The following is a 16,435-nucleotide window of genomic DNA, read 5'->3' as shown; positions in this document are numbered from 1 at the left end:
AGATCTGGGAGAAGAGATCCCATGACATGCGATAACAAACCCTCAATGAGAGTCCTTTGAGCTAAGCATTCACAGTCCCTTTGACAATCTTGGGGGCGCCTATTATCCTCCACAGATGGCCACAGTTTGAGTTTGACCAGTTAATGGCTTCTTCGTTTAAAGCTTTGTCTGTCCGCACCAGACTGTGTGGAGCACCTGGTCCTGTAGAGCTGGCAGGCTGTCATTGTCAGTGACCCCTGGGATGATTCCTTACCCCACCCTTTTGGAAGCCTCTACCAGGCAGGGAAACCGAGGCCAGGTGGGGGCGGGGCCACGATTGGGCCAATGGGCGTGCGCCCCGCCCCCAGCCAGCATAGGCGGCCTGGGAACCGCAACCCGCAGCCTTGCGAGCTTCTGAACCATGGCGTGCGCTGGGTTGCTCGCTGTGTGCTTGCTTGGGCCACCCGCGCCTCAGCCGCCGCGACACCCTGTGCCTGCTGCGGGACACGCGCTTTTCCAGGATGTGAGTAGGGCACCGGTGGGCGGGTGTAGGGCTCCCCATGTCTCGGTCCTCTGTCCCTGTCTCCCTCCACATTTGTTGGTTCTGCTTCGGTCCCTCTCCCAGATTATCTGTGACCCTGCTGTTCTTGTCCCTCTGCCTTTGTGTTCCTTATACTGTCTTTGTGCCGCTCCGTGTCTCCTTGTCTCCACAATAGTGTTACTGTCCACCCCAAATTTTCCCAGTGGGGCTAGGGCTGTCAACACACAGTCACAACAGCCATGCCCAACCTGCTCCATTGCAGCCCCTGCTGGGCTGATGGGACCTGGAGGCTTGGACCTCGGAGCTCTGTCCTGCCCCAGAAGCTTCAGGCCTGATCCAAGGGTGGCAGAGTTGCACAGTTGGTAAGGGACTCCTCTCATTAGCAGCAGGTGGCACTGAAGCCCCCTTGTATGGCTATAGAGCATCCTGACCTGCCTCAGCCACTGCTCTGAAACCCCCTCCCCTTTTTAAACCTTTCATTAATGTGCTCAGCTGGTCCTGGCACTCTCCTGCCCATACTCCAGAGGTACTTGCCAGTGGGAGAGGCTGTCATGCCCCTTCCTCAATGCCCTAGTGACTCAGCACCTTGACCATGGCTCTTCAGGCCGGAGGAGACATGTTCCAGATCACAGGTGTAGTCAGGGGCACACTAGGTTGTGGATGAAAGTGTCTTCATTCCAAACGTAGCTCTTCTATCCCACCTCCCTCCCCATTACCCCAGCCAGGCCACACTGAGCTGCTGTGTGATCCCAGTCTAGTAGCAGGCCTTCTCTGAGTCAGCCTAAGGGTTACATTAGTTGTTGAGACCAGTGACCCTGAGGGACTTGGGTGGAAGAGTTTAGCATTCAGCACCCTGGTTTATGGGGGTTCTGTCCAGATCTTGAACTTGATACCCTTTGCTCAGCTGCTTTGAAGGACTGGTTCCTAGAAGGGCGGGACTTAGGATGCTGCTGTGTTGCTTCATCACTGCCTCTACAAATAAGATATGCTGAAACTTGCCATCCTCCTTACCCCTCGCATGTCCGTGTATGCACAGATGCCCGGTGTTTACAATGAGATGGCCTAAGAGGGTTAAACTCCGGCTACTCCATTACTACTAGTGGGAAAAGCAAAGCATCCACAGAGGGCTAGCCACTGCCTGCCAGTCTTCCACAGGCACAAGGGACGCTCCTGTTCAGTGAGGGTGGGTGGAGAACGGGGTGGGCTATGGGACGACACACAGAGGAGTAGGGGTTCACAGCTCAGAATGGATCGCGGCCCATCTGTCCACGCTTCCTCAAGCTGGGACCATGGCAAAGGCTGATACATCAGAGGGAACTTGGGCTAGACTCCAGCTGTGGGAGGTGGAGGTACAGAGAGCTGGCCAGGGGCCCCTACCCACTGTGCAGCGCCCTGCAGCAGGAGGGAGTCAGCATGAGGACTTGCTGTGGAATCTTCCTGTACTTCCTTGCTGGAGACTCCTGCAGGACTGCCCTGCGCAGGTGGAAGGCAATGCAGGGGCCCTGGGCAGCCAGCTGAGGCCCCACTGGCTTGGGAGGGGACTCCTGCTCTCTGGCTCCACACACAGCACCCACTCATTCCCTTTGTCCCTTAGGTCTTCCGCAGAGCAGACAAGAATGGTGAGTGTGGCTTCTTCCCCTTGGCCCCACAGTGTGTGTGTGTGTGTGTATGTGTGGGCCCCCCAGGGGTAAGAGAACTAGGGACTTTGGAGGTACAGCCTAGAGTGATGTCTTGAGACCCCCAACTGGGAGATCAAGCAGGGGATACTGCCTGGAGAACAGATGATATGCAGAATAGAGAGCAGGGAAATGGGGTTTGACCCAAGCCTGGAGGTGGGGGGCTTATGTTAAGTAGCACGTTAGTTCAGTGATGGGTGCTTGTACAAGACCTTGTGATGTTCTTCCAATAGCTTGCTAGGTGGGAATTCCTCATTCCATCTCACGGAAAAGGAGCGAAGGCTCAGAGAAGCATCGGTTGTCTAAGCCTTCAGTTAGTGGGTCTGGGACACAGACCCTGGACTAGGTGGGAGGCATCCATTCAGCCTCCCCTTTTTTCTTCCTGGGCCTTCAGACTCGTTTCAGCCTCCTTGTGTCCCCAAGTACTTGTCCTTTTACGGGCCTCTTCAGACTGCCGGGACCACTGATTTAAGACACATGCTCTCAGTGCATTCTGTGGCTGAGGCCATGCCCGCCCCGCCTTTGCTCATCACTCAGACAGAATCCCACCATCTTTAAGCGTCCTGCTCTCCTGTTCTCTGCCTCTGCTGACATGTCCCCTATGATGGGATGCTCACTCTCATCTGAGCCAGTCTGCTGCATAGTAGAGTCAAACTGTTAGAAGGCTTCACCTGGTTCTATGACCCTGGGGAAAGGCTAGTTTATGTGGCCAGGGACTGAGTCTCTAAGTCCTAAGTCATGCTCTGGTGTGTCCCAGGCTTTTTTCTTGTATTTCTTGTACACGATGGGCCCTGTTTCCTTCAGCATATATTTTTGGGGACTTTTGTCCTTTTGCCCAAAATAGTCAGAGCCACCACTAAGGTCAGAACCCTAGGCTATCTGATTGAGTGATTGAGAATGCTATTAGGCCTTTGGGGAGCCTGGATCTGGGGACAGGATGCAGCCAGGACTCAAGGATACCAACTCCATGCCATCTCCCTAGATGACGGCAAGCTCTCATTTGAAGAGTTCCAGAGTTACTTTGCGGACGGGGTTCTCAGCTCGGTGGAGCTGCGGGAGCTGTTCAGCGGCGTTGATGGACACCTCACCGAGTGAGTGCAATAGAAGCGGTGACTTGCTGCGGCAGTGCCTGGCCAGGTTGTCCTAACCCGTTGTGTCCCCTGCTGTCATGGCTCTTTCTGGAGGCCAGGGGGTGGGGGAAACATGCCAGGGCCCAGTGCCAACTTTATCCACCCACCTACACCTTCTTCAGCTCCAGCCTTGTTGCTACACTGCTTCCAGCTGGGACCCCAGAATAACCAGGCTTGAGTCACCACCCGTGCTCAACCCTTCCATTCCCATGCAGAGGATGTCTGAGGACAGCTGGGTTCTGCTGCCTCCGCCTGTGGATGTAGGTGCAGGAATACACATCTTCCCACGTGTCCACATATACACATCTGATTCAAATGTATACCCCTTCCCTGCTTCTCTGCTTGGGGACACACACGCCATGAACAAGCACAGCTGCCCTTTCCTTTCCCCTCCCGTCCCCTCCTCCTCAGTATATCCCAGACTTGATCAATTCTCAAGGCTTCAAAGGCTTGGACTGACCCTTTGAAGTGCCTATGCCCCTTTCTCCACTAAATAGATAACCACGTCAGGCTGAGTAAAAGGATGGGGACGCTGGCATCTGTGTTCAGTTCACTAGGCCCAGGTTCTAAGAGTCTGAAGGATGTTTTCTCTTTCCCTCACAGCAATTTAGAAACAGAGAAACTGTGTGGTGAGTAGGCCTATGCTGCCCTGTGTCCCAGCCCCTGGGCAGGTGGGTGTGGTAAGGGATGCTTTATGGGCTAGTCTTATGGGATAGGAAGGCTGGGACAGCTGATGAATTCCAGGCTGAAGAGATGGTGTGGGCTGGAGTCCCTGAACACATTTTCTGCCCACAGACTATTTCTCCAAACACCTGGGTGTCTATCGGCCTGTGTTGGCCGCATTGGAGTCACTGAACCGTGCGGTGCTCACTGCCATGGATACTACAAAGCTGGTGAGTGCAGGGAAGGGTTTATAGGGAACCTGAAATGAAGGCTTGGTGGTGCCGTGGACTCTGGCCTGCTATGGCTCAGGGCTATGGAATGGAACAGGTTCAGATTTGGGTATTCCCATTTAATGACTGCCCTTTACTCCCTGATCCGGTTTCCTCATCTATAAGCCAGAGGTGATAGGAACAATTAAGTGGGTGTCATGGTGGCTCACACCTGTAATACTCAGGAGACAGGCAGGAAGATTTGCTGCCAGTTTCAGACCAGCATGGCTAGAGTGAAACCCTGTTGAGGGTTGGAGAGGCAGAGATCTGGTGTTTTGTTCTTTGTTCTTTGTTCCCAGTACTCAAAACAATTCAGGCAACATAGTAGGTTTTTGTTGGTCTGATGTAATTGTTGGGACTATCAAGCCAGGACCTAGCAAGCATGTTCTAGGACATAGGAGATGAGGTCATGCATGTTCACAGGTTCATGGAGCCTATGAGGCAGGGCCTGACCTCAGGACATGTGAGAAGGCAGATATATATATATATACATATATATATATATATGCATATATATATATTATGCGCCTGCCAGCTTGTTGACCTATATTATAACCTGTGTAGGCATGTGTTGACAGCCAGAGCTCCAGACCCTTAGTGACCAAAAACAAAACAAAACAAAAATTCCCTTGCTTTGTGTATTAAGAACCATTTCCACCAAGACTGGGTAGAAACTTACACCTTTTTCTTTTTGGAGACAGTTTCTTTGTGTAGCCCTGGCTGTCCTGGAACTCACTCTATAGACCAGGCTGGCCTTGAACTCACAGAGATCTGCCTGCTTCTGCCTCTAGAGTGCTGGCATTAAAAGTGTGCACCACCACTGCCTGGAGGTAGCTTACACTTTTAACCCCAGCATTTGGAAAAGGCAGGGCAGCTTGAGACTGAACCCAGCCTGGGTGTATAGTTGAGATCCTGTCTCAAAAAACAGAAAGGTCCCTCTCCCCGTGTCCATGGCTCCTCTGGGGGTGGGGTGCTCGGGCCTGAGGCCTTACCTGACCATGCTGATTTTGGTACTTGAGGATAGGCCCTAACTGAACATGCCAGCTGCTGCCCTCTGACCCCACTTTCTACACAAAAGGGAAAATTGAGCGTCCAGGATCACCTGAGCACCCAGCCTAGACGGGCTTCTAGTTCCCTCACGTAAGAGTTATTTCTTTCAAGTGTTGTTCTTTGAGCCTGGCCCTGCTGGACTGACATTCTCTGAACGGGTGGCGGTTTGGATGTTCTAATGAAAGCAAAATGAGGATCAGAGTTAGCCCAGAAGGGGAAAAGGGAAGCCCATCCACATATAAGCCCGCCAGCTGCAAACACTTCAATCTCTTTATGTGATTCTCCGTGCTAGGACAGAGTTGTAGCCTCTGTTCTGCAGTTCCCTGGTGGCATCCATCTACTTCCATAGAAAACTCAATTGAACACTTCTCGCACCAGAAAAGGACCACACTCCTCGTACATGGCCCGAGTCACCCAGCGGCACTGAAAGGACTGCAAGGAGGCCATCATGGAACCTCCAGTCCACACAGCTGTGCCCCGCCCAGGCTGAGCCACCAGGCAGGGTTGCAGGGCCGGGTGCCCATGCCTCCGGCACTGGGCCTCTAACTCCAGGTTCATGCGTTCCACAAAGCCGGGGAAAAGGGTGGAACCACCAGCCAGCACCACCGTATTGGCCAGCCGTGTCCGCAGTGTTATGGGTATCTTCTGCAGTGCCTGGAAGGCCAATGCGGGCAATCCTGGCTCGGGATGGCCTAGGAGACTTGGCTGGAAGAGGGGTTCAGGGCAGCGAAAGCGCTCGCTGCCAAGGTGCACGTAGCAGTCATTGCCTAGGCAAAAACAGGCCCTCCGGTGGCGGGCAGGGTCACAGATATCACCCTGGAAATCTAGGGACACATAGCAGCAGCGCTTCTTGAGCTGTGTAATGGTCTTGCGGGACAGAGCCTGCAGCTGAAGATCAGGGCATGTTGTCATCAGGAGGTCTCGAAAGTAGCGCGACAGAGTGCTGCCTGCCATGTTCAGACGGAAGGTGGCCTTGTGCCACGAGTGACCTGCGTAGACGGGTGTGGCGTGGCATACGCCCGCGCCGGCCTCCACAGCCAGTCCACTTAACGCTCCAGTGGAGCAAAGTGCCAGCAGTGCCGTGCTGGCCATGTGGCACGCGGGCACTGTCAGGGCCTCGAACAGCAGCTCGGCCGTCTTCTCTCGGCCCTCCGGGGGTGCTGATGGTGAGTCGCTCACTAGCACAGGCCACTGCTCGGGGTGGACCTGCAGGCCTCCCACTATTAGGCGTTCCCACAGTCCCTCCAATGCGTCCCAGTCCACCACCACACCATGCTTGATGGGGTGCGCACGCGCCACACCGCCCGCCAGCTCGCAACCGGGTGCTCCGGGCAGCACAGGCCGGTCCCAACTTGGCATCAGACTCGAGCTCTTCAGCACAATGCGCGGCTGGCTCTCCCCAGCGAAGCCCGCCTTGGTGAAGCCGGAACCTTGGTCTACCACCACCGCAATGTGGTCCAATGAAGGCAGCCTGTGGACATGCCGGGTCCTGTGCACCGACGCCACCTTCTGGGCTCAATGTGCCCGGAAGCCCTGTGGGCCTTCTGGGCAGATAACCAGCTCTGTTCTCAGCCCCGACTCTGGCTACGAGGCCCCGCCTATTAGGGTGGCAGTTCCTTTTTGTGGCTCCACCCCAAAGAGGGGATGTGGTCCTGTTAGTCAATACTTAATTCCTCTTTAGGGTCTCAGAGTCCTGGACTCCTAGGAAGTCTCTTGGCACGTCACCTAGCTTTGCTAGAGAGTTACCTGGCCGTGGAGGTGGGAAGGAATGGTTCGAGAAGAAAGGAACTTAGATTGGGCTCATTATGACCTCAGTCTTGCGGTGCCACCCCACCCCCTTCCTCCTGAAAGGGGCTGTTGGGAGCCCGTAATAGAGAGCTGGTAGAGCAGCACAGCTGGCTAATTCTTTCTCCCAAATGCTTGGAGTATCTGTGTACTCCAGCCTCATGCACTATCCCTTCTATACCAGTTCTAAAGACAGAACTCTCAACCACACATCAACAGCTACAATGAGGAAGGACTTCCTCGTGCTCAGCTGATAGTCACACTGGGTCTGGCCTGACCCCTTCAGTTCTGAAGCTCACATAACAACCTAAGCAAGTCCAAATCTATCTTTCCGGTGTTTCTTCTTCCAAAAGATAGCAATGAGCCTCACCTCCTGGATAGACTATTCTCTTTAGGACCATTTTGGTTGCAAATAGAAGACTCAGATGCATTTAAGCTAAAATAAGAATTACATGGATACTGGATGTTTTCTGGATCACAAGGGCTAAATAGCCCTTAGGAACAGAATCTGACCACAGGGTTGTGGTTAACTGGAAAGGTCTCTTAAAGTTCCCAATTACGGTCCTGGAGAAGGGGATAGAGCCAGCATGGGCCAAGTGTGCACGTTCTGAGAACCACGTGACAGGGGAATTAGCTCTCAAGTAGATACCTATGCTGTGCATGGGTCACACATTTTCCAGCATGATTTAAGTCTGTGAACAGCGAGTGACTCTAGTGAGCTGAGACCTTTATCCTGCTACCTCTGTCCCAGAAGCAGCATTCTGAGTTGGTCATCAGTGTGCAGCAGGAAAGACACTCTGGGTTTTTGGTTTTCTGAAGCAATCTGTTGCACTGAACTCAAGACCCTTCTATCCCATCCTGTTGAGTGCCAGTATTATCTCAGCCGGTTACAATTGGAGATGGTAGCTTTAGGGTCTGGAAGCTGGGTGTGGGATCCAAGAAAACCAGCAGCTGGCTTCTGCCTGGAGCATGCTGCTTCTTTCTCAGGAGTGATGCCTGGAGCAAGACTGACATTGAAGCCTACCGGTGCCATGCCAGTGTGGAGGAGCAGGGAGCAAGCACCGAGAGGGACCGAGGGAAGACAGGCTGGGGAGCTGGGATTACACACCCCCGTTTTAGCCTTGGGCTTTAGTGGGGGTAGTGGAGAAACAGTGGCAGCTATGAACAGCGGGAAGGAACTGCTCTAGGCAGATTAGGGGTTTAGAAGAAGCTTACGGCTACTTGTGGGGTAGAGGATGGACCTGGGTACCTCAGGAGGAAAGTGCTTTGACTAAGGTACCTTAAAATTTGGGCGTGTTGGATATTTGGGAGTTATTGACCACTGTCAGGCAGGAGTAAGAGACCAGAGGCTCAAGCCCTTCTTCTTGAGTGTTACCACAGGCAGAATCTTAGGTTCCACACCACCATGGCTGAATGTTCTTCGTGGTATGATGTCTGTTAGTAGTCTGGGACCCTCCCTTGGCCTATGAGGGATTTTTGAACGTTGAGGACTCTTTGGAGACCTCAAGCCGAGTAGATTGCTCAAGCCCACCTTGAGCCTGTGGGTCTGGCATGACCTGACCTTTGTGCCACGAAGATACAGTAAGAGCAGCCCTAGGTCCAGGGCCCACTCACTCGGGGCCTCAGCTTTGAACCTGGATCCCATGGCTCGGACAAAGGTAGCAGACGACCAGGTTGCTATGCGCTCTTTATTGAGCAGAGCCCTAGCGCTGGGGACCACACCAGGCACTCAGGGCCTCGGACGAGGGCAGCGGCGCCGCTTGCGTGGCTGCTCCTCGCGGGGGTCGCTTTCACCGCAGGCCTCACGATGGGTCAGCAGATGCGCATACAGCGGCTGCCAGCCCTGCTGGGCCTTGGCGCCACCACCCCGCCCGCCTGCCCCGCGACGCCCTTCCTCCTGCAGCCGCGCGTCCAGCTGCAGCAGCAGCACCAGGATCCTTTTCATCTCCCGGGCACGAGCGCCTTCGCGCCTGTCCACGCCATCGCCTGCCCCACGCAGCATGGGCGCCACCGCTGGGAAGCATGTCGGGGCGCCGAGCACGTCCTCAGCTGGCCGCCCGGGCCGCGCATACGGGCCCGCTGCTGCCTCGGCCAGCTGCTGCCGCTTGTCCAGCGGGAAAAGCAGTACGATCTTGGTCTGGGGGTGGGCGTGTTGTGAGGGGAAGAATGCGCCCGAGCAGGGCATGAAGCCACTCCCGCGCCCCTGGAGGACCCAACCTCCCAAACCCCACGACCATGAGGGCCGTTCAACCCACAACCCGGGCAGGACCCTGCCTCCTCACAGGAGCCCATCGTCCACCCTAGGCCGATCCACTGCATACTTTCCCAGCCTTGATGCGGGGATTCTCACCCACCCGGGCGGAGTCAGGGGCCTCTCGCCATTGAAAGAAGGGGAAAGTGATGTGTTGTGAGGCCGTGGGCTGGAGAGAGGGGGTAAAGGATATTCCATGTCTGTGGCCCCAGCCTGACCCCTGGGTTCCCTATACCACCATAATGGGCTTCAGGGACCCTCCTCCTCTAAAGAGATTCTCTAACCCCTCTCATGCCTCTGGGTCTTAAGGCGTGGACCCCAGCACCCAACATCCCCCGGGCCTCCCCATACTCACACTTGGCTTCTTCCGCTTGAGGTGGCTGAAGAACTGCCTGTGACGGGCCTTGTCTGTGTCAGGCGGCCCGTCCTTGCTGGCCTGACTGGGTGCTTTGATCCTCTTGTGGGAACTGCTGTTTCCCATGGTAGGACTGGTCACTAGAGGCCACTGCCCATGCTGCCTCGGCCCTGCCCTCTACCCAGGGGTCCGGTTCGGCCCCGCCCCACCAAGTGAACTGCATTGTGAGCTCACAAGTGACCTCACCACACCAAAGCTCTACTCCTCCCCTGGAACTCCCCTGAGAATCTGGCCTCTATTCACTGTCTATGACCTCTAGTGCTTTAACAAAGCGATGCTTATAAGATGCGTAAAGGTAAGTAGAGGGGAATTTCTGCGGCTTTCATTTGAATCATGGCCTGCCACTGATTTGGTGCTTAACCTTGGCTAAGCTCTAGCTCCCAGATATGAAGTGGAATCAACTATGGTTCCTACAAATTATGATGGTTAAATGAAATTCTTGGGATGAGTCTGGTATGGGGTGAGTGGTTCTGCCAACCAGGTTTTTTGCTTGCAAACAGCAGAAAACTGATCAGTCAGTCACCTTATACCTCCAAAGGGAAGTAACCGAAGAGATGTCATGGAAACAGAACCCACAAACTTCAGGACAGGAATTAGGCATTATTCCATCCCATTTGTTACAAGTCTGGTTCAGAAGGTACCATCTTGGTTGTGCCAAGGCAGGTGATAGACAAGAAATGAAGTCTATGATAGATGTCACTGTGGAACCTGGTCTTCATGGCTCCCAAGGACTCTGAGCATCTTAAGTTTGAGTGTTTGGTGGGGGTGAGAGCTTCTAAGGGTATCCTGACTGTCCAGGTATGTAGCTGGGCAGACTACTAACAGTATGCTCCACAACACTGATGGCATTTCTAAACTGAGAATTCCGACTGCAGGCACTAGGCTTAGCCCTATGTGGCAAGTAACTGAGGGGAACCTCAATTCAGTAGGGTGGGAAAATGGAGGCACAAGGTAAAAGCAGCTGAGGAGCGTGAGTATCCCATGGTCAGTCAGCCTGTCTCTGTGCCTGGCAGTGGTGGCACACCCCTTTAATCCCAGCACTCAGGAGGCAAAAGCAGATGGATCTCTGTGAGTTCGAGGTCAGCCTGGTCTGCAGAGCAAGCTCCAGGACAGGCTCTACACTACAGAGAAACTCTGTCTTGAAAAAACAAAAATGCCCCTCCAAACAAAACAAAATTCTCTCTGTCCCTGCTTACCTTAAAGGAACTGAGGAGGAGGCTGATAGCGTAGGCTGGACTTAGTGCTGGCAAGTGTGTTTGTGTCTCTTTAGTGACCTGGATGTCTTGTGTATGTAGTGTCTCACAAAATCCATGCAGTAAATGTTGGTTACACAGACTGGTGAATGGAATAATGAAAGAACAAATGCATATGTAGATTGTGAGTTTGGGTCCAACAGGTCAGTAAGAGGCCATATCACACATCATTTTGTACCAACTGTAAAATTGGCCTTACAGCTCTGCTCCTTTACCCTGCGCCTGGCTGTGCCCAGGAGTCTCACTGGCTGTGGCAAAGATGAGGTCGAGTCTTAACAAGAGAAATTGAGATCCAGGAAAACCAGTGTACCAGTGGGTTGTGACCCTTATGACTCAAGTTCATACCTGCCAGGATTGGAAAACAAAAACAAAAACAAACCCAGCCTGGACCAGGAAGGGGGCCCTTGGAAGCCGGGCAGTGTTGCCCACCTTTAATTCTAGCACTGGGGAAGCATAGGCAGGAGGATCATGAATTCAAGGCCAGCTAAAAGGTAACACCCTGTCTCAAAACAAAACTAGAAAGTGCGTGTTGGTCTGTGCTGGGCCTGCATGCCGCGCACTTTTGACTCTACCTGTTCTCTCGCAAGTAGGGCATAGGCAGACAACAAGATAAGCTCCTCCCTCAGCCACACCTCTCTGCCCTGCCCACAGGAGTATGAACAGGCCTCCAAGGTGGACCAGTTTGTCACACGATTTCTGCTTCGGGAGACTGTGAATCAGTTACAAGCCCTGCAGAGCTCCTTGGAGGGGGCATCAGACACCCTGGAGGTCCAGGCCCGTGGTCAGCGGTGCGTGAGTGCTGTTGACCTTTGGTACGGGGTGTGAGCGCCTTTTGTTCCTGCATTCCAAACTCCTCAGTGTCACTGTCCACGGTCCTTCTGGAGGCTACATTCTTGGACAGGGAGGCCATGAGCTGATGAGAAGGGATGGGTGGTTTGGGGGCTGGGCTTCAAAGACCCAGAAGACCTGTCTTGCCCCACCTAAGCTTGGTCTTGTGCTGGAATCCCAGTCCTTGACCTTCTACTTTCTAGGTTGGATGAAGAAAACATGAAGGTGCAGAGGAGGTTCCCTGGCAGCAGGCAGGCAGGACGAAGAGCCCTGAGGAGCATCAGCTGGTCACCAACCTGCTCTCCTAGATCTGCTGATACAGGTGCGCTTGTAGCAGGGTAGGAGCTGGCTGCATAGGGTCCAGGGAAGATGTGCATCTCCTATTCTCTCAAGGCTTTTGCTTGGCCACTGTTCCCAGTTCACCCTGAGAGCACTCCCAGGTTCAGGGCCCTGGCTGATGTCCTCCTGGTTCCCTGTCAGGGTGGAATTCAGAGGCTGAGCTGCAGTGGCGGCTGCAGGTCAACCGCCTCCAGGAGCTCATAGACCAGCTTGAATGCAAGGTAAGCAGCTGGGTGGCCAGTGAGTGCCCCTGACAGACGACTTCTGTGGCACTTGCCCAAACCAATACATGTTAGAGGCTCGGCCTATATTCTTGTCCCTTGCAGGCACCCCGGCTGGAACCCCTGCATGAAGAGGACTGTGCCAAGGGTCCTGACTCGGTGAGCTTGAGCAGGAGTACTCGTGAAGAAGGGTAATGGCTTCTACTCAGACCTGGTGGGCAGGTGCTGGGTTCTGGTTCTTGCTCTGTGACCCTCTTAGGTTTTCTGTATCTCTGACAATCAGGCCTGAGGTAGGGATGGGAGCTAGAGGGCACAGTGGGAGGTGGAACAGCAGAGAGGGTCAGTGGCTTGGAGGATGGAGTCCGAGATGCTGGGAGGTCTTGTCGGTTGTGGGGACCTCACCCAACAGGGGGCAGATCTGAACCACATTAGGAAGGGTGAAGCTATACTCTGAGCCTAGCCTACCCCATGACTAGCTGATCTCTCGCCAGCACATCCTTGTGGCACAAAGGCAAGTACAGGTGGCAGAGGATGCCCTGCAGGATTTTCACCGTGCCCTGTGCTGCTACATGAACTTCACAGGGGCCCAGAGCCATTGTCTGCAGTGAGTCCCTGGCCAGTTAGTGGGGTCACTGAGGTGGGGAGGGGTGAGCACGGAGGGATGGTGGGCTGGGTGCTCTGGGCAGGGCTCCCACAAGACCACTGGCAGGTAGGCAGTGGTGATCACAGCCCTGATCCAATCTGGCTACCTCTTTGGCTCTGCAGTGTGTCTGCCGAGAAGATGCTAGACCATGCTGCCTTCACTCTATATGAGTTCTGGCAGGATGAAGCATCCTGGAGAAGGTGAGTGGTAGTTTAACATCTGACACTGAGTATGGGCCAGGACGGGTTTGGGCCAAGTTCAAGTCCTATTCTGTCCACTGGCTGTGTGACTTCAGATAACTGACCCAACATATCTGGATCCCAGATGAGATGACGTGTAAAGAATGAATGCAAATTAGGTATCAAGTGCATGCCTGTTATATCACCACTGAAGGCAGACGCAAGAGAACTCAAAGTTCAAGGCCAGACTGGGCTACACAGCAAATTCAGCACAGCCCTGTCTCAAAACAAACAAACAAACAAACAAACACAGAATAACACAAGTTGATCATGGTGGCACAAACCTAAAACCCCAGAACTTGGAGAAGGCAGAGGCAGGAGGATCAATGATTTAAGGCCAGTCCTGACTTTATAACAAGACTCTGTCTAACACAAACTCAAAAAACTCAATACAATGCCAAGTGCACAGCAGGCAATGAATGTACACTATTGTCCAGTGTATGACCCTGTGCTAGGTGTCTTCTTTTAGTCCTACATGTCCCTATCTAGTGATGTAGGTACCTTGTTCCCATTTTACCGAGGGGGAAGACTGAGGCTAGAAGTAGTAGAGGAAGGACTGGTGCCTGAGTCCAGGCAGCAGGACTAATCTTAGGTAATCCAGAGCACTGATTTAGAGCGGATGGCTGCAGCCTCTGTCTATTCTTTTCTATGGCCCTCCCAGGCACCAGCAGTCGCCCTGCAGCAAGGCCTTCCAGCGTACCCTCATCGATCACCTGCGGGCCCCGGACACTCTCACCACTGTGTTCTTCCCAGGTGCGCTGTATCCCTGTGCTCCAAACAGTTCTGGGGCCCAGGAGGGGGCAACCCCCCATAGCTCCTGACCACCCAATCTCTCACCCACAGCCTCCTGGTGGATTGTGAATAATAACTGAGTCGGGTCTGCTTAAGCTGGGGACTCTCCAGCCCAGCCTACCATTATAGAGCCTCCTGCATTGGTCAACTCTACACTAAGACCAAGTAGCTGCCTGTTCCCAGGCTAAGGGTCTGATCAGCTGGTAGAGGGTGTCAGCACAGGGACCAGGGACTGGGCTGCTTGCTTATTTATTTTAATGTTTGTAGCTTCCAAGCACCTGGGCTTCTGCCTGACTCAGGAAGCCCAGATTCTGGTTCCTTTATTCTCTGCCTTGCTGTGTGTCCCAGGCAGATCCCTTCCCTCTCTGGCTGCCTAGGGGTGTCCTGCTTTCTACTTGCTGTTTTGGGGTTAGGTTTCTGTTCTTCCTCAACCAGTGGCAGAACCAGGGCTGATGCTCAGGGACCCCCCCCAAACCCTGGAACCTTGACCCCGACCAACTCATAGTCTGTAGTGTAGAGTAGAAACCTGGGTATCTATCACTCTTCTGGGTCAGCCCTAGAATTTCTAGCATCAGTGGTTGTACCAGAGACCTCTAGAGGATCCTGGGTTGGTTTGCATGTTACCTGCATATCATTTGCATGACCTCACCCCACCCATCGGCATCTCAGGGCACTATGAGAGCCCCAAGAAGACCTTGCAGAGTAGCAATAATTTGGGCTTAGAGTTGTCTGCTGTCCCAGAGATCACTGAATCCAAGTCTGGGACCCCAGCACAGAGGCAATAAAGTTGGTGGTCACCTGTGGTGTTGCCTCTGTCTGTCTGTCTCTCTTCTCTCTCTTGGTAAGGTCAGGCTTTCCTGGCCACCTTGATGTGAAACTCGGAAGGAAGTTGCAGTTGGCTCCTAGCTGAAACTGCCTCCCAGGAAGAGGGAGGGAGCCTCATAATCCCTCTCAGCTCAAGACTATACCCCAGATCCTGCTTCCAGAGCCCTGCCTGGGAAAGGGGAATGATATGGTCCAAGCTTAGCTTCACCCTACAAAGGTGTTCCAAAGAGCCTGCTTGGCTGTATTCCTGAGTGGACCTATCTCATGCCAGAACCTGCCAAGCAAGCCTGTCCTCATCATTGTCTCCTAATAGCAAATCCAGGAGTCCTACCAGCCATAGCAGGGAGGAGGGCTCCTACAGGACAAGACTGAGAAGTAATAATGTGGACACCTGAAATGATGCCCTACAGGGAGGCGCATGGTATCACGAGCATGGAATGGATGTCACCTGTCTCACATGTGGGGATCCCAAGCTCTGAGTGGCAGGGATACTCAACTCCAGTCAACCAAGGGAAGCCAAACAAGAAGGGTACTGAGACCAGGGGGGAGGAAGGAGACAGAGGGTGCAGTTGGGGAGGCAGGGCCCTTAAAGGAGCTTCATTCTGGAGGTTGCAGTGGATCCGAAGCCAAGGTTGGTGGCCAGAGCCTGAGTGCGGCTTCATTCATGTCCCTGTGTGCCTGACTGTCATATCCTTGCTGGGTGCTGGGATATGGCCAGAAAAACACCTCTGCCGGCAGAGCACAGATCTGGCCTCCAGGCAGGGTCTTTTGTGTGGTTCTCTCTAGTGGCCTCAACAGAGAGAGGCCTGAATGCCTTGGGGCCAGCATCTGAACCCAGTAGGCTCCTGAATGTGTTGCCAGTCTCTGTTCCACATGGGCCCTGGGCCTCCGTGGAGACATCTGTTGCCCACACTGTGGTTTCAGTGTCTCCTTAGAGAAGGAACCAGTCTGGGAGGAATGATCTCTGCTGTCAGTCCTGTGTGGCAGCATCCCCACCAACAGTAATAACAGGCTCTCACAACTACAGGCATGAGCTGCAGTAAACATGCTTGCAGTGGACAAGCCATAGAAGAACAAATGAAAAAAACATCACCCTCTCTCTCTCTCTTTCTGTGTGTGTGCGTGTGTGTATTGGTCAGAGGACAACCTCAGGTATGGTTCCTTTTTTTTTAAAAAGACAATGTCTCAATGACCCAGAACATGCTGATGCTTTGCTGGCTGGCCAATAAGCCCCCAGGAATCCATCTGTCTCTACCGCCCAAGTAATGGGAGCTCACCTCTCCTTGCTTTTTAAAAATAAGGGTCTTAAAAATTTCACTGACTGAGCTAGCTCACCAGCCCCTTGCTTTGTTTTTGAGACAAGATCTTACTTTGTAGTAGCCCAGGTTAGCCTGGAAGTTGTGCTCTTCTTGCACCACACCTGGCCCCATTATCTTAAAGATGCTTCAAACTGCTGGGCAGTGGTGGCCACGCCTTTACTCCCAGGACTCGGGAGGCAGAGGCAGGTGAGTTCAAGGCCAGCCTGGTCTAGAGTTC

The 16,435-nt window shown here is 53.6% G+C and overlaps 4 protein-coding genes across 12 annotated transcripts in view; 1 reads left to right on the top strand and 3 right to left on the bottom strand.

Annotated features, from left to right (window-relative positions):
* Positions 1-33: 33 nt before the first annotated feature.
* Necab3 (N-terminal EF-hand calcium binding protein 3) lies at positions 34-14,876 on the top strand. 7 transcript variants are annotated; one of them, XM_005084646.4, is made up of 13 exons: positions 34-502; positions 2,115-2,139; positions 3,179-3,287; positions 3,930-3,955; positions 4,122-4,219; positions 11,664-11,800; positions 12,044-12,162; positions 12,321-12,400; positions 12,506-12,559; positions 12,892-13,004; positions 13,166-13,243; positions 13,944-14,035; positions 14,126-14,876. In XM_005084646.4, the coding sequence occupies exons 1-13, from the start codon at positions 401-403 to the stop codon at positions 14,152-14,154; spliced, it is 1,062 nt and encodes a 353-aa protein (XP_005084703.1). In that variant the 5' UTR covers positions 34-400; the 3' UTR covers positions 14,155-14,876. The 7 variants fall into 7 exon arrangements, 6 of the variants coding, with proteins under 6 accessions (XP_005084703.1, XP_040588916.1, XP_040588913.1 ...); XM_040732982.1 differs by having other exon boundaries at positions 3,824-3,955; positions 11,664-11,824; XM_040732979.1 differs by lacking the exon at positions 34-502 and adding an exon at positions 511-882 and having other exon boundaries at positions 3,824-3,955; positions 11,664-11,824.
* Actl10 (actin like 10) lies at positions 5,561-7,086 on the bottom strand. Its single transcript, XM_005084645.4, has one exon. The coding sequence runs from the start codon at positions 6,665-6,667 to the stop codon at positions 5,663-5,665; it is 1,005 nt and encodes a 334-aa protein (XP_005084702.1). The 5' UTR covers positions 6,668-7,086; the 3' UTR covers positions 5,561-5,662.
* On the bottom strand, positions 8,768-9,924 carry CUNH20orf144 (chromosome unknown C20orf144 homolog). 3 transcript variants are annotated; one of them, XM_040732983.1, is made up of 3 exons: positions 9,700-9,924; positions 9,448-9,513; positions 8,768-9,230 (listed from the first exon to the last, which is right to left on the bottom strand). In XM_040732983.1, the coding sequence occupies exons 1-3, from the start codon at positions 9,823-9,825 to the stop codon at positions 8,823-8,825; spliced, it is 600 nt and encodes a 199-aa protein (XP_040588917.1). In that variant the 5' UTR covers positions 9,826-9,924; the 3' UTR covers positions 8,768-8,822. The 3 variants fall into 3 exon arrangements, with proteins under 3 accessions (XP_040588917.1, XP_021091302.1, XP_021091303.1); XM_021235643.2 differs by having other exon boundaries at positions 9,415-9,513; positions 9,700-9,922; XM_021235644.2 differs by lacking the exon at positions 9,448-9,513.
* The window catches only part of Cbfa2t2 (CBFA2/RUNX1 partner transcriptional co-repressor 2), a 103,196-nt gene continuing 98,921 nt past the window's right edge, over positions 12,161-16,435 (bottom strand). Inside the window, exon 10 of the mRNA XM_040732976.1 lies at positions 12,161-12,313. Coding sequence (XP_040588910.1) covers positions 12,260-12,313 — 54 coding nt within the window. The 3' untranslated portion in view covers positions 12,161-12,259. The remainder of the gene's footprint in view (positions 12,314-16,435) is intronic.

The sequence above is a fragment of the Mesocricetus auratus genome, unplaced genomic scaffold (genome assembly GCF_017639785.1).
Source record: "Mesocricetus auratus isolate SY011 unplaced genomic scaffold, BCM_Maur_2.0 Super-Scaffold_100028, whole genome shotgun sequence".
Classification (NCBI taxonomy): domain Eukaryota; kingdom Metazoa; phylum Chordata; class Mammalia; order Rodentia; family Cricetidae; genus Mesocricetus; species Mesocricetus auratus.
This window is presented reverse-complemented; position numbering and strand designations above follow the sequence as displayed.